This window comes from Astatotilapia calliptera, chromosome 19, assembly GCF_964374335.1.
Source record: "Astatotilapia calliptera chromosome 19, fAstCal68.1, whole genome shotgun sequence".
NCBI lineage: Eukaryota > Metazoa > Chordata > Actinopteri > Cichliformes > Cichlidae > Astatotilapia > Astatotilapia calliptera.
Window position 1 is genome coordinate 9,284,961 of NC_137440.1, and position 13,749 is coordinate 9,298,709.

Below are 13,749 nucleotides of genomic sequence, written 5' to 3' on the forward strand. Positions count from 1 at the left end.
AGCTCGATAGCTAGCCGGGGGCAAGGCTCACTAGAGCCGTGAGAACACCGGACTCCCAGCAAATCGTTTTCAAACCCACCGCCGTCTTTCACTATTCAGGTTAAACATGATATATAAGTCACTTAGATAACTTAAAAATGTTATTGTTTGGCTTTATTTAGTATTTTATTTGTTCCTGAGTAAATCGGTTTGGCTGAGATTAAAGTTATAGTTTTTACACAGCTGAATAAACAGCTGATTATCAGAAGTGTGAGATGCTCCAGAATTTACTCCGGTGTCCTGTTATACTTTAGATAGCAAGGAGTTTATTAAACTTCACCGAAACAATCTGCAAATTTCATTAAAATTTAATAAACTATCATCTTGTCTTTATTTTTAGTTAGCACAGACCTTAAACACTTAAAGCTGTAAGCTAATAATAGTTATATAAGAGCAGATGCTACTGGTGCAATAAGCTGTACGTTTTACATCCAATGAATGATGATCTGATTAGTCGACTAATCGCAAAAATAATCGGTGACTAGTCGACTATCAAAATAATCGTTTGTGGCAGCCCTACTTCCTGTGAATGAGTGTTTTGATCATGTTACCTGGCCGTGTCATTGCAGGTGTGTGGTCGTGCTGCTGAATCCACGGAAGAACAAACAGCATCACATCTTCAACAGCTCCAGGTAAGACTCCAGCAGCCAATCAGATCACACTTCTTGTCTGCTTCTGTAAGGAAAACATGGAATAAAGACCGTTTCCTGTTACAGGAAGGCAATCACGACGCTGGCATTTTCGCCGGACGGGAAGTATGTGGTCACAGGAGAGGTAAGCATGCCACGACAGCGCTCAGGTGTTCACCTGGTGCCTCAGGTGAGAGATGATGCTTATTTTTTTCCTTCTTGTCTTCCACAGAGTGGTCACATGCCGGCAGTCCGGGTCTGGGAGGTATCAGAGTGCATTCAGGTGTGCGAGCTGCAGGAACATAAATATGGCATTGCGTGCGTGGCGTTCTCTCCAAATGGGAAGTACATTGTCAGCGTGGGCTACCAGCACGACATGGTGGTCAACGTATGGAACTGGAAGGTGACGGAGGCGTGGCCGAGTGCACCTGAGAGATGCCACCTGAGAAAAGGTCTTCGTGCTCACCTGCTGCTGTCTGTCCGTTTCAGAAAAACGTAGTCGTGGCGTCCAATAAGGTGTCCAGCAAAGTGACCGCCGTCTCCTTCTCGGATGACAGCTCCTACTTCGTTACCGCTGGAAACCGACACGTCAAGTTCTGGTACCTGGACCACGCCAAGACCTGCAAGGTTCCCGCGTGACCGCCCACCTAAAGATTGATTGGCTGGGACTTCCTGTGCGGTTACTGATGGTTTCTGTGTCTGCAGGTGAACGCCACCGTGCCCTTGCTCGGGCGCTCGGGACTGCTCGGCGAGCTGAGGAATAACTTCTTCAGTGATGTGGCGTGTGGGCGGGGCAGACAAGCCGCCTCCACCTTCTGCATCACCTCCTCCGGCCTGCTGTGCGAGTTCAACGACCGGCGGCTCCTCGACAAGTGGGTGGAGTTAAGGGTGAGTGCGTGCGGCCTGATAGCAGGCGTCTACACAGTGGTCGCGTGATGTCACTGTTTCTGCTCTAATGCTCTGCTTCCTCCTCTGCTTCCTGCGCAGAGGGTCGACTCTGTCGCCGTAAGTCCTCGTCCCACCTCAGCCCGCCGCGAATACATCCCACACACACACGCCGCCACCAAACGTGTTTACGTTGTTTCATTTCAAACTCTGCCCTTCACCACAGCTCCTCCCACCACAGCAGCTGACTGTGTGACATCATTATTAATCACAATGTTCATTTGCTATTGATCCTCTCTGACACGGCGCCGTGGCGGCTGAATGGCGAGGAGCGATTTTTACAGCAGTAAAACGTTTCTGGTGACAAAGATCAGACACACCCACTCCCTTCATCTCACCCTCATTGGTCAATTTCAAACGAGGTCCACGTTTAACTACCTCATGGCTGTAACATCACCCACTCTGGCACGTTACCCTCTCCATCGCAGCACCGTCCTGCACTGCAGTAGTATCAGCACTTTAGCGTTAGTACTGCAGTATTACTGCATTCTGTCACAGCTCAGGTGGAGGTGCGTGTACTTACCTGTCCGTGTGTCCTCAGACGTCTCAGGCCACCTGTCTGTGTGTCACTGATGACTTCATCTTCTGTGGCTGCTCCGATGGGACGGTTCGAGCCTTCAGCCCCGCCAACCTGCACTTCCTGTGCACCCTGCCCCGGCCACACTGCCTTGGCGTTGATGTCGCCAGTATGGTGGAAGCCAGGTAACACACACCTGTACCTTATTTTACTACAGCTTACTGTAGTCGGTATGTAGCCCCACTATAGTGCACGTTAGCCCGTAGTAGTCGTCACTGAGAATGCCGTCGCCATGTTTAGCTGACAAACACGTGTCAGAGGTCACATGGCGCCAGTCTGCACATCTTTGTTTAAACACAGAACAGGAAACCTGGTTTTTACTTAGAGCTCAGCTGATCGTGGAAACAGTTTCCATGGAAACCGCAGCTCTCATTGTTCTTCCTCTTTGTCTTCGTCAGTCAGCTGTTCTCCTGCAGGCCGGAGTCTCGTTACCCAGACACCGTGGCAGTGACCTACGACCCCGCCAATCGCTGGCTGTCATGTGTCTACAACGACCACAGCGTTTATGTTTGGGATATCCGCGATCTCCGTGACCCCCGCAAGGCGGGAAAACTTTACTCCGCCCTCTATCACTCATCCTGTGTGTGGAGCCTGGAGGTCAGTGTGCTGGTTTTACTGATGTAATGGGGCCTTGCTCATACATTGAAACCGTGGGGGCGTAACAGTGTGTCATCGATGTCTGTGTTTGTGAGGATATTTTGTGTGGTTAAACCTGTTGTTACTGACCTTGGTTTTAAGTTGGACAGTGATTTTAAATTGGACAACCAAATCAGAGCAGTGGTGAAGTCCAGTTTTTATCATTTAAGGCGACTGGCAAGAGTAAAATCTTTTCTTTCGAGGCAGCACCTTGAAACAGTGATCCATGCTTTCATTTCTTCTCGCCTGGACGACTGTAACTCACTTTATGTGGGGGTCAGTCAGTTGTTGCTCTCACGTCTGCAGCTGGTTCAAAATGCGGCTGCACGAATCCTAACAGGAACTCGAAAAAGAGAGCATATAACCCCCGTGCTAGCCTCTCTGCACTGGCTGCCTGTGTCTTTTAGAGTTCATTTTAAAATTCTTATGTTTGTTTTTAAATGCCTTCGCAGTCTTGCCCCGCCCTACCTATTTGAGCTTCTTCATCCCCACACACCCTGTCGGTCTCTCAGGTCAGCTGACCAGCTGCTCCTGGAGGTACCGAGATCCAGGAGGAAGCTCAGAGGGGGCGGGGCCTTCTCTATTGTGGCTCCAAAATTATGGAATAATTTGCCCTTGCACGTTAGAGAGGCCCCTTCACTGTCCACTTTTAAATCACGTCTTAAAACCCACTTTTATTCCTTGGCTTTTAACCTCAGTGAGACTTAGTTTCTCTTTTAATTGAAGTAGTTATTTAATTAATGATTTCACTCTTCTTTTATTTGGTTTTTACTTATATCTCATGTAATTTTATTTTACAGTTCCAATGTACAGCACTTTGTGTCAGCTGTGGTTGTTTTAAAGTGCTTTATAAATAAAGTTGATGATGATGATGGTTCTCAGACCGTCAGCAGCTCAGACTCGGCTACTCGTTGTGTAGTTTTGTGTCGGACGTGTTCATACTGCCAAACAAAGCTAACGAGTGTGCTACCTCACAAACAGAGCACAGCCTGGCCTCGGTCACGCCCTCCCGACAGGTTAAAGTTTATAGACGTGTGTCGTGAAGCTCAGCGTCTGAGGGGAAACGGGTACAGGTGTGGTGCACAGGTGTGAGCTCTAACCTCGGTAAAATTTTACTCTCCAACCACACTCTGAGCTCTGTGAGTAAATCATCCACCAGGCGGGGATTACTCTGCCTCCAGCTGTGCCGCCTCCACCCAACAGCAGGACCCAGAGTTTGGACAGTAATCCAAACTCTGGATTACTGTGTGTACAAAGTCTGCTAACCTGTGTCTCACCTGTCACTGTTGTGCAGATGTACCCCGAGGGTGGAGGAGAAAAAGGAGGAGGTGGTAAAACGTGCCTTCCCCGCGGCTCCTTCCTGTCCTGCTCCTCAGATAACACCATCCGACTGTGGAGCATTGACGGGCACAGCGCCCTCCACAGGAACATCCTGAGCAACGTAGGACAGCACGCACCTGCACATCGTACACCTACACCTGTGCTACACTGACCTATGGCCTCTGTCCCCGCAGGACCTGCAGAAGGTCGTGTACGTGGACGACAACGTAACTGGCCTCCTGGACACGGAGAGCGTCAGCATTGCTGCGGGTACGGAGAAGGCGGGGTCATCGGTGACAGAGGGGCAGCAGGTGGACCAGAGCAGAGCGGGCATTAGGACCCTGAGAGTCAGCCCCGATGGACATCACCTGGCCTCTGGAGATCGCACAGGGATCCTCAGGTGAGTGGAGGTGGGCAGGTCGCCACGGAAAAGGTGCGTGTGCGTTGGTGTGACGTTGGTGTGACGTCGATGTGTTTTAGGATCCACGACCTAGACGGCATGGCGGAAATTCTGAACGTTCAGGCTCACGACTCCGACATCCTCTGCCTCGAGTTCTCCAAACCGGACACAGGTGAGAAACCATCCCAGACCAGTGCGGGAACACAACGCAGCGCTGGAAACAGTTCAGTTTTTGAAGACAGTTTAAATATATCCTAAAGAAAAGATATAAATACTTTAAAGATATTTTCACTCTGTGAAACTAACGCTGTGCTATAAACCCAACATCCGTTTTTATTCCCTGATGGAAAACTAAAATATTCCATCACCGCTCTTATTTTGAAATGGGTTTTATTCATAGCTTTATTGTAAAAAATGTTCTCCTCATGCTAATGAAGCCTTGAATGTACAGCCAACGATTACTGAAAGGACCCCTTAAAGAAGGGGTTCCAACTCCAGGCCTCGAGGGCCGGTGTCCTGCAGGTTTTAGATCTCACCCTGGGTCAACACACCTGAGTCCAGCCTCTGGACACGAGGTCATTCAGCCATTTAAATCAGCTGTGCTGAATCAGGGACGCGTCTGCAGGACACCGGCACTCGAGGCCTGGAGATGGAGATGGACACCCCTGCCATAAAGGGAGGAAACGTAGACGCTTACGATACCTGACATTATCCCCGCCCCTCCCCCTGCTGGTTTGACTTGATTTTGAAGGTCAGAGCTCAGTCTTACAGATTAGTTGTCCTCTGACTCGAGGTCCTTTGTTTCTCTTCCTCTTGGAAAACAAAAAGCTCGTCCTTTTTGCTGAGTCGACATCTCTTTACAGGAAGTGATGCCACTGGAGCTTGTTAAATTGGTATGTGTGTAATTATGTGTTTCTGTGGTTGTGAGTGTTCCTTTCTGACTTACAGCCGGCTCCGTCTGTGGTTTTCAGTCATTTTGGACCGTTGGTGTCCCTGCAGAGAGAATTTCCTGTGTTCCACCACATAAACCTGCAACATCCAACTAGCAAGACTGACCTCAGATTTTCAAAATAAAAGTACTTGTGTTTCTGTAAATTGGCCCTTATTTTCAGGACGCGTAAAAGTGAGGTCATTTTGCTGTGTGTTTGGTTTTACACCATTTTCTGTTTTGTGTGAAAGGACGCTCTAAAGTTATAAAGAGAGTGGGAGAGTTTTATCTGTGAGAAGAGCTGCTGACATAAGCTAATGTAGTTAAAGTCAGCCGTGTGCTTCCATGATTTACACCCACACGGTGCTCGTTATAACTGACTTTACCATCGCGAACGGCTAAAAGCAGACGCTAACGTGGTGCAGTGGTGGCTGGGCCGCAGCGTATGCGTTATTTTTGTGCCACTATTCTGAGCGCATGTAAAAAAAAAAATTTGCAGGTGCACACACGTACACACACAATGTGTTGCTCGCGCTCTCAACATTTCTGCCCGTGTGCGCTCAACTCTTTCTCTACACCGTTATATTTGTGCCACAAAACCAGCCAATCACAGACTTGGATGCAAAAAAATCTGAGAAAATCAAAACAAAAGGGTTGAGCACGCACAGGCAGAAATGTTGAGAGCGCGAGCAACACATTGCGAGCAGGCGCAAATGCAAAAACTGAGCGAGAGGGGCTGCTGTTGTGTGTGTGTGTGTGTGTGTGTGTGTGTGTGTGTGTGTGTGTGTGTGTGTGTGTGTGTGTATAATAGCAAACACTGAAATACAGTTTTTGCACGCAGCAATGAATTTTATTCACTCAAATTCTTTTCTTTGCTGAAAATAAATTTCTCCTCAAAATGCAACACTTGCACCTGCAAACTTTTTTTTACGTGCACTCAGAATAGTGGCACAAAAATAACGCCATAGCAGCGCCATGCTGGCCTTCAGACATGTCTTCATCCTCCTCCAGAGGTTCATTAGATTATTGGAGTCACACAGATGAAGCCACAGCTGTGTGTGTGTGTGTGTGTGCGTGCACCCGCCTTGGCGGTTTGTGGGGACTCTATTTTTGACTGCAGCGAGGCATTGGGGGAGGGGGCGGGGCTCTTTTGTGCTTTGAGTCAGCTGATTACAGCAGGTCCTTTTAACACCGAGATAAATATCAGCGTGAAAATGTTCACTCAGACTTCCTATTGGCTTGTGTGATGTGATGTCAGACAAGGAGAAACGCAGGTTAGCGATAAAGGGCTAACGTTTCCCTCAGCTTTGTCTTGTAGGCGTTACGGCGATCAGACCGTTCACCGTTGTGACACTTAAGGGCGTTTAAAGAGAACGTTGGTCCAACCACATTTACGCGTCTCTCTCAGGTCTCCAGTTATTGGCCACGGCCGGCCGGGACCGTCTGATCCACGTCCTGGATGTGGGCAGAGATTACAGCCTGGTTCAGACTCTGGATGAGCACTCGTCCTCCATCACTGCCGTCAGATTTGCTGGTACTGTCTGACCTTTGACCTCTTTTACCCTCTACCCCTTGCTGCTGTAAGTTTGCTGCTAGCGTCTAACCTGTGATGTTCTTCTTCCTGTCTGTCAGCCAATGAGGGGAAGGTGAGGATGATCAGCTGCGGCGCCGATAAGAGTGTCTACTTTCGCACGGCTCAGCAGGTGAGACAGAGGCCCGTGTGAGTACACATTAGTACTTCTGAACATATTAATAGTACCTGTAGCGGAGTAATAGTACTGCTGAGTGTCGCGCTCGTGGCTCCGTCACTGATCCGAGGTCAGTTGAATGCAGTTTTCGTTCACGTGTTTCCAGGTGAAATGATGTAAAATAAACTCCTTCTGGTACTTCGTGGTCATGTGGTGCTTCCTCTTCTCTCTGCTCCTCCTCAGACAGGGGAGGGATTGGAGTTCACGCGGACGCATCACGCCGTCAGGAAGACGACGCTGTACGACATGGACGTCGAGCCGACCGGGACGTACGCAGCGGTGGGCTGTCAGGACCGCAGCATCAGGTAACGGCCGACCGATGAAAGGTTGTGACCAACTACAACTCCCATGATGCAGTCTGCCTGCAGGCGTCTAGTCAGTGATCAGCAGAAGCCGTTTCAAAGCTGGAACTGAAAAGTGACTAGCAATCAGCCAATCAGACGCTGGATGAGCCTGGACTTTAATCCACCTTTAGCTCAGATCAGTCAGATTACCCAGCAGCCAGTGGGAGTAGCAGGATTAACCACCTCCTCCTTCTCTCTGGGTTCTTTCTTCCTTCTGTATGTTTACAGCACCTTCCAAAGTATTTCACATTAAAAGCAGCAAACCCAGAGAAGCAGAAACCAAATGACTTTCACATTAAAAGCCCCACTTTTAGGGGAAAGGCTTCATGTATTGATTATCTATCAGTGGGGACGATCCGACCAGTCATGCTGCCCCCTGCACTGGTGTTTCCTGTTCCTGTGAATGGTTTTGATGGGATTAGTTCAGAGTTGACTTGTTCAACCTTCTGCAGCTCCAAACGGAAGCGTTTCTCAGCTTCGAGCTGGTTTTCTGAACATACCTGCGCGTTGTGGATGTAAACACATGAATGTGTACAAATACACACGGGTGTATCACATGTTTGTTTGGATTTAAACCTTTACTGGCGCTCCCATTCACTGCCATGCAAACTTCCGGCAGCTTCCTTCCTGCTTTAAGGTGCGTTGCTGCCACCTTATGGCTGTAAGTGTCATTACATCCAGGAAGTAGTTTTATTTTTCTGGTGAGGTCTGTGGCAGCTGGTCTCCGGTCGCTTCATCCCCTCACTTCCTGTCTGTGGATCATGTTTTTAGTTTGTAAATACTGCTGCCGATGATGATGATAATCACGATGATGGTGGAGTGCTGTGTCTCACCCTGCAGGATCTTTAACATCAGTAACGGGAAACAGAAGAAGCTCTACAAAGGCTCTCAGGGCGAAGACGGGACGCTCATTAAGGTCAGAAAGGTGTGGGTACCATGATGATGTTTCCATGGGAACAGGGACATACAATAACCGACTCCTCTTGCGTCCTCAGGTGCAGATAGACCCGTCGGGGCTCTTCATCGCCACCTCCTGCTCAGACAAGAACATTGGCATCTTCGACCTGTACTCAGGAGAGTGCGTGGCCACCATGTTCGGACACTCGGGTCAGTCGCCGTCAGTTACAGACACGATTAATGACTGCTGACAGCAGAGCCAGTTCTTTCAAAGCTTTATTTAAAACCAGAGCTTTTACACACGGCTGTGATTCCAGTAAAGTTATTTCAAATCTGGCCCTTTTTCTTCCTGTTCCAGAGATCATAACGGGGTTAAAGTTCAGCAATGACTGCAGACACCTGATCACCGTGTCAGGAGACAGGTACGCCTCACCTGAACCCCCCGCACCCACCCACAGCCCTCCACACCTTTATTAACCCTCTGGGTTTGTTCAAAATCACGACCCTTTCAGCTTGTTCGTGGCCAAAAGTGGCCACCAACAGATTAGGTCTGTAATTTTTATTATTTTTATGTTTTTTTGCCATTTTTTCTGCATAAAGCTTTTAACTAACTTCAGTTCTTGTCATAAATATAAAATAATTATTACTTTTTAACCCTTTAAACACCAGTTTGTTTGCCCACTGCACTAGCTGGAAGACAACCTCAAATCTCGCAATTTTATATAATTGCATTGCTACTGAAATTTCTTGTATTATTAATAGTAGAGTCTGGGGCATGTAATTGATTCACATCAACACTGATTATAATGCATTGTTATTTTTGTGCATAAAAACTCCCTCTCAGCTTGTTCGTGGCCAAAAATGGCCACCCCTTGTTTACATTTACAAAATGCTATAAAATTCATATATATTAAGAAAAAATTCCACTTTTTTTTACTTGAATTTTTAGATTAGCATCAGTGCTGTTCATGATAATCTAAATTTTATTCAAATCCGGAATTTTAACCCTTTAAATACCAGTTAGATCACATAATTGTAATGAATTAAATAGGAATAAAAGCATAAAATCCCCATTTTTTTCTAAATAATACATGCAAACTGATTTATTTTCTAACCATGGTGGAGGTTAGATGCGTAGCAATAATTAAAAGTATCAATGAGTTTTATGCATCTTTGTTTTTTTGTGCAGTGACAGAAAAACAAAAAAACTCCCTCTCAGCTTGTTCGTGGCCAAAAATGTCCACCCCCTGTTTATGTTTACAAAATGCTATAAAATTCATATATATTAAAACATTTTTCTACTTTCATTGACTTGATTTTTTAAAACCAAAATATAATTCAAATTCAGATATTATACCCTTTGAATACCAGTCAGATTATGTATTATTATAGTAAAAATAGTAATAAAGTTCACATTTTTAGCATATGAATGATGAAACCTAATATTTTTTTTTATCATCATTGCAGGTCAGTAACAGTGATTTATTTTTACTTTTTTTCTTTTTGGAGGGGGGGGGGTTGAATGGCCAAAAAGAAAATCACACATGGTGTGTTAGTGGCCAGAAAGGCAGTTTAATGACCAAATAACCACTGAAATGACCAATAAAATGATTGAACTTTATATTCCAGTGTGCTTCTGTGTGCATCTTCATTAGCAGCAGGATGTACTAGCCACAGTAGAGTGGTTTTTGTAGGCACACTTTCTGCACCTGGTGCAAGGGGCTGCTGTTCCAATCCTGGAGGTGCACCTTTTGCACCTTCTTCTCATTTCGTTGGTGGGGTGTGGGTCACACTCTGGGTCACACTCTGGTTCAGACTACTGTATCTTGAGATCAATGGCAGAAGTGGCTGAGAATCAGGGACAAGGGTGTCTTGCAGTTGTTGAGGTCACCAGCATGTGTCCCAGCTCTCCCAGGATCACTCTTCATCTGTAGGTTGTAGAGGACTCCCCCACTTCAGTGAACTTGTTTCCGGTGGGACAAAGGCATCGTATCCCGAGACATCCAGGAGATTGGAGAGAAGAGCCATCAGCCATCAGTTAGTTTTCCTGCTACAACTCGAGGTGCCAACACCCTCTAAGTTATCCAAGCAATATTTGTGCCTATTGTAGTCCAGGATTGCCTCTTGCTTTCACGCATCCTTTATTCCCCATCACTGACTGCTGGTTCCTTGTGTGTTGCTGTCAAATGAAGCACATTCCTCCGTTGCTTTGGCATGTGGGATATTGCTGTGGTAGTTTTGGTGAAGCCAAAGACAGACAACAAAATCTTCCTCTGTTGCAACTGGAGGAGCTGGGGAGGAAGCTCTGGGCCAGTTTTCATCTGAGGAGTTCCTCTGCCAAGGTGCCCGAAGGAAAGACGTTGTCCTCGGAGCTCCTCCGTCAGTTGGAGTCTGAACCCCATGCCTTTTTTTACTTGAGAACTTCCAGTGTTGTCATCCAACATGCTATGTATTGCTTTATTCTGGTGTAGGCTCACATCTCCACTTCATCTATAATCCTCCAATCTTCACACCTTCACCTCCCGTGTAAGGGTGCACAGCAGCCAAAAGATCTCCTTTGTTATAAAAAAAGTCAAAAGTAGATCTCAGGCTGCTAATGCAGGAAACGGCATACAGGGCGACTCCTGGTTTGATACCAGTGGGTACTGGATTGTAGAGCAGTCTCTCTTCAGTTGTGGGACCCACATGGTTTTCCTTTCACGAGGGATCCACTCAGTCACCGGCTCCTCGTTCTCAGAAAATGCTCCTATGTTCTTTTCCATCAGCTGCTTGGCCTCCACCTCCATGCCCCTCGACCCCAATCCTCCCCCAAAGAAGAGGATTCAGGCAATGGCTAGTACTCAACATCAGTGGTGATGCAGTCAGCCTCTTTGGAGATTGTCCCCTCATTTTCTGGAGAGGAAGTTTCTTCATCTTGGGCAGATGTCTTTTCTTCAAGGACAGAGGACTGCTTGCTGTCCTTGCTCTCTGACCATCATACAGACAGTGCTTGAAGCAGTGATGACTTTCTTGCCATATAGCCAGAATAAATGATTTCTAGAGTTAATATTTTGGGTATGGTATCTTTTATGAAAAATACAAGAGTAAAAGTGCTTTTAACATGCGCTTCAAAGCTAAGTTTGACTGGGAACCTCAAAGCTCATTGTAATGTAAAGCTATGTAATGTTTGATGCATCATTATTTATTCCAGTCTATCTTGCAAATACATGTTTGTGCTGCAATGTCATGCACAAACACAAACTATTAGATCCTTAAGACCAAACCTATGTCAAAATTGTTTCATTATTCTGGTCCATTGGAGTGTGGTAGGCCATCAAAGGCCGCTACTAGAAACTCTGAATATTACATGAAATCGCTTGATTGGCCAAAAATGGGTAAATGATGTAATTTGGTAAAAAACATTAAAAACTACAATTTTTTTTGTGTTGAGTTCAGAATGAAAGCAATTTGACCTAAATCACATGATATAGTACTGTCAATAACAAGGACTCAATAAAGGTGGTTATAATGGGTTTCAATTGGCCAAAAATGGCCACGATAGAGTCAAGAGGAACAATTTGGTGTACAGTGAATATTATTGACATTATTAAGGAGCTGATGTTGAAAATTAAAAAATCTGAGAAAAATACACACCTGTGGGAAGTTTCATTCCATTAACAGAACAAAGATGGTTGAAAAAAGGTCACAATTAGGTTATGGTTATGGTTATGTTTAGGGTCAGGGTCAGGGTAAGCGGCTAGGGAAAACATTATGTCAATGAGGTGTCCCCACAAGGATATAAATACACACGTGTATGTCTGTGTGTGTGCGTGTGTGTAGCTGTATCTTCGTGTGGCGTCTGAGTCCAGAGCTCACCATCAGGATGAGGCAGCGTCTCGCTGACCTTAGACCCCCCTGCAGCAATCCCAGTTCCCAGAGTGCACCTCAGCAGCGAGCCGTGAAGCTCAGGTAAACGTGATGATGATGTTCAGACTCACCTGAAGAAAACAAACCAAACTCTGCGATCAAACGCATCCATGAAAACAAAAAACCTGACCCACAGTCAGCCTGATTTAAAATAAAATAACCTGCAGTGAGCTTGACCTCTGTGACCTCTGTCCTGAATCCTGGTGTGAGGTCACATGGTCGCGGCTCTGCATGCTGACTTGAACTTAAGTGTTTGTGCGGCAGGGAGGCGTCAACGACTCCTGTGGTCACCATGTTGTCTGACAGTGACAAGGAGGAGGAGGAGGGGGAGGAGCTTGGCTGTCCGTACTCGGACACAGCAGGAAATGTGCAACAGGAAACAGGTGTGTTAGAAATTGAATGACTCGATGGATTTGTCAGAGGTCAGGTGACCTGCACTGACAACGTTTCTTGTTTCTTCCCCTCAGAGGCGTCTGATGAGGTGTACAGCAGCAGGAAGGTTGGTGCATGTGACCTTTGACCTTTAACTGATTATTTCATTCTGTTTCGTTGTTGGGATGAAACAGCTCATTAAATGGTTTTTACCTGAAGGGGGCGCTCTAGCGAGTCCGTCCTCGTGAGAGAGAGTTGTTGTTTTTTTATATATTTGTAGTTTTCATTGGCGATCTTGTACAAAGAATTTACAGAAGGAACTTTACAACATGCAAATAGCCAACAGAATTTCAATTTCTCAAAACTGTAGTAAGATGTAAGTAATAGTTCCCAGTTGTATTTCTCTAATTTATTATTATCATGATTATTATGATGATGTCACCCTGGTTGGGCGGGAACCCTGTACCAAAAGCAAACCATCTTAGCATCAATTCTGCCTTGTTAAGCTTGTTCTCTCGGCACACCTCCTTCCAGATCTTAAAAGTTGATTTTATCCAGGGATCATCAGGATCTTTCAAACGCGACTTTAGTTTACCGTCTGCTACTATGGCTTGGATTGGAGGGCCATTAGTAGCTCGTTCTTCTGTGTCTTTCCACCGAGATTTAAACAAAGAATCACATAAACAAACTCATGGCCGTAGCCGGGCAGAATAATAACAGTCCTTCAGACATGGTAAATATGGACTGCCCCTGTCCTTTGGTAATTGTAGTGTACTGTACTGGGTTTTTTCCCCAACCATAAATAGCGGGAAACTATCTTGTCCCATTCCACGAATTGTTGTTTCGGGATTTCAGTGGGGAGAGTTTGGAAAAGATAAAGCAGGCGTGGTAGATCGTTATTGATTCTGTTCATTAGGCCTAAAGCTCCACCTCGTTAAATCCGACTTCAGATAAAAAGATAGTTTTTTTTTGTTTGTTTTTTGTTTTTTTTAAAGTATCTTAAGCTCA

At 46.0% G+C, this 13,749-nt stretch overlaps 1 protein-coding gene across 5 annotated transcripts in view; it reads left to right on the forward strand.

Moving 5' to 3' along the window:
- mapkbp1 (mitogen-activated protein kinase binding protein 1) overlaps window positions 1-13,749 on the forward strand; it is a 31,769-nt gene that overhangs the window by 11,477 nt on the left and 6,543 nt on the right. For 3 of the 5 annotated variants that reach the window (XM_080293513.1, XM_026151241.2, XM_026151242.2), the window contains exons 3-22: window positions 609-671; window positions 756-813; window positions 901-1,071; window positions 1,158-1,295; window positions 1,374-1,556; window positions 1,656-1,673; window positions 2,155-2,315; window positions 2,589-2,787; window positions 4,121-4,267; window positions 4,341-4,546; window positions 4,627-4,718; window positions 6,883-7,008; window positions 7,107-7,177; window positions 7,406-7,527; window positions 8,407-8,482; window positions 8,562-8,673; window positions 8,822-8,885; window positions 12,283-12,411; window positions 12,634-12,752; window positions 12,837-12,868. In XM_080293513.1, the coding sequence (XP_080149639.1) occupies window positions 609-671; window positions 756-813; window positions 901-1,071; window positions 1,158-1,295; window positions 1,374-1,556; window positions 1,656-1,673; window positions 2,155-2,315; window positions 2,589-2,787; window positions 4,121-4,267; window positions 4,341-4,546; window positions 4,627-4,718; window positions 6,883-7,008; window positions 7,107-7,177; window positions 7,406-7,527; window positions 8,407-8,482; window positions 8,562-8,673; window positions 8,822-8,885; window positions 12,283-12,411; window positions 12,634-12,752; window positions 12,837-12,868 (2,287 nt within the window). The remainder of the gene's footprint in view (window positions 1-608; window positions 672-755; window positions 814-900; window positions 1,072-1,157; window positions 1,296-1,373; window positions 1,557-1,655; window positions 1,674-2,154; window positions 2,316-2,588; window positions 2,788-4,120; window positions 4,268-4,340; window positions 4,547-4,626; window positions 4,719-6,882; window positions 7,009-7,106; window positions 7,178-7,405; window positions 7,528-8,406; window positions 8,483-8,561; window positions 8,674-8,821; window positions 8,886-12,282; window positions 12,412-12,633; window positions 12,753-12,836; window positions 12,869-13,749) is intronic. The other 2 variants (XM_026151243.2, XM_080293514.1) reach the window with 1 other exon arrangement.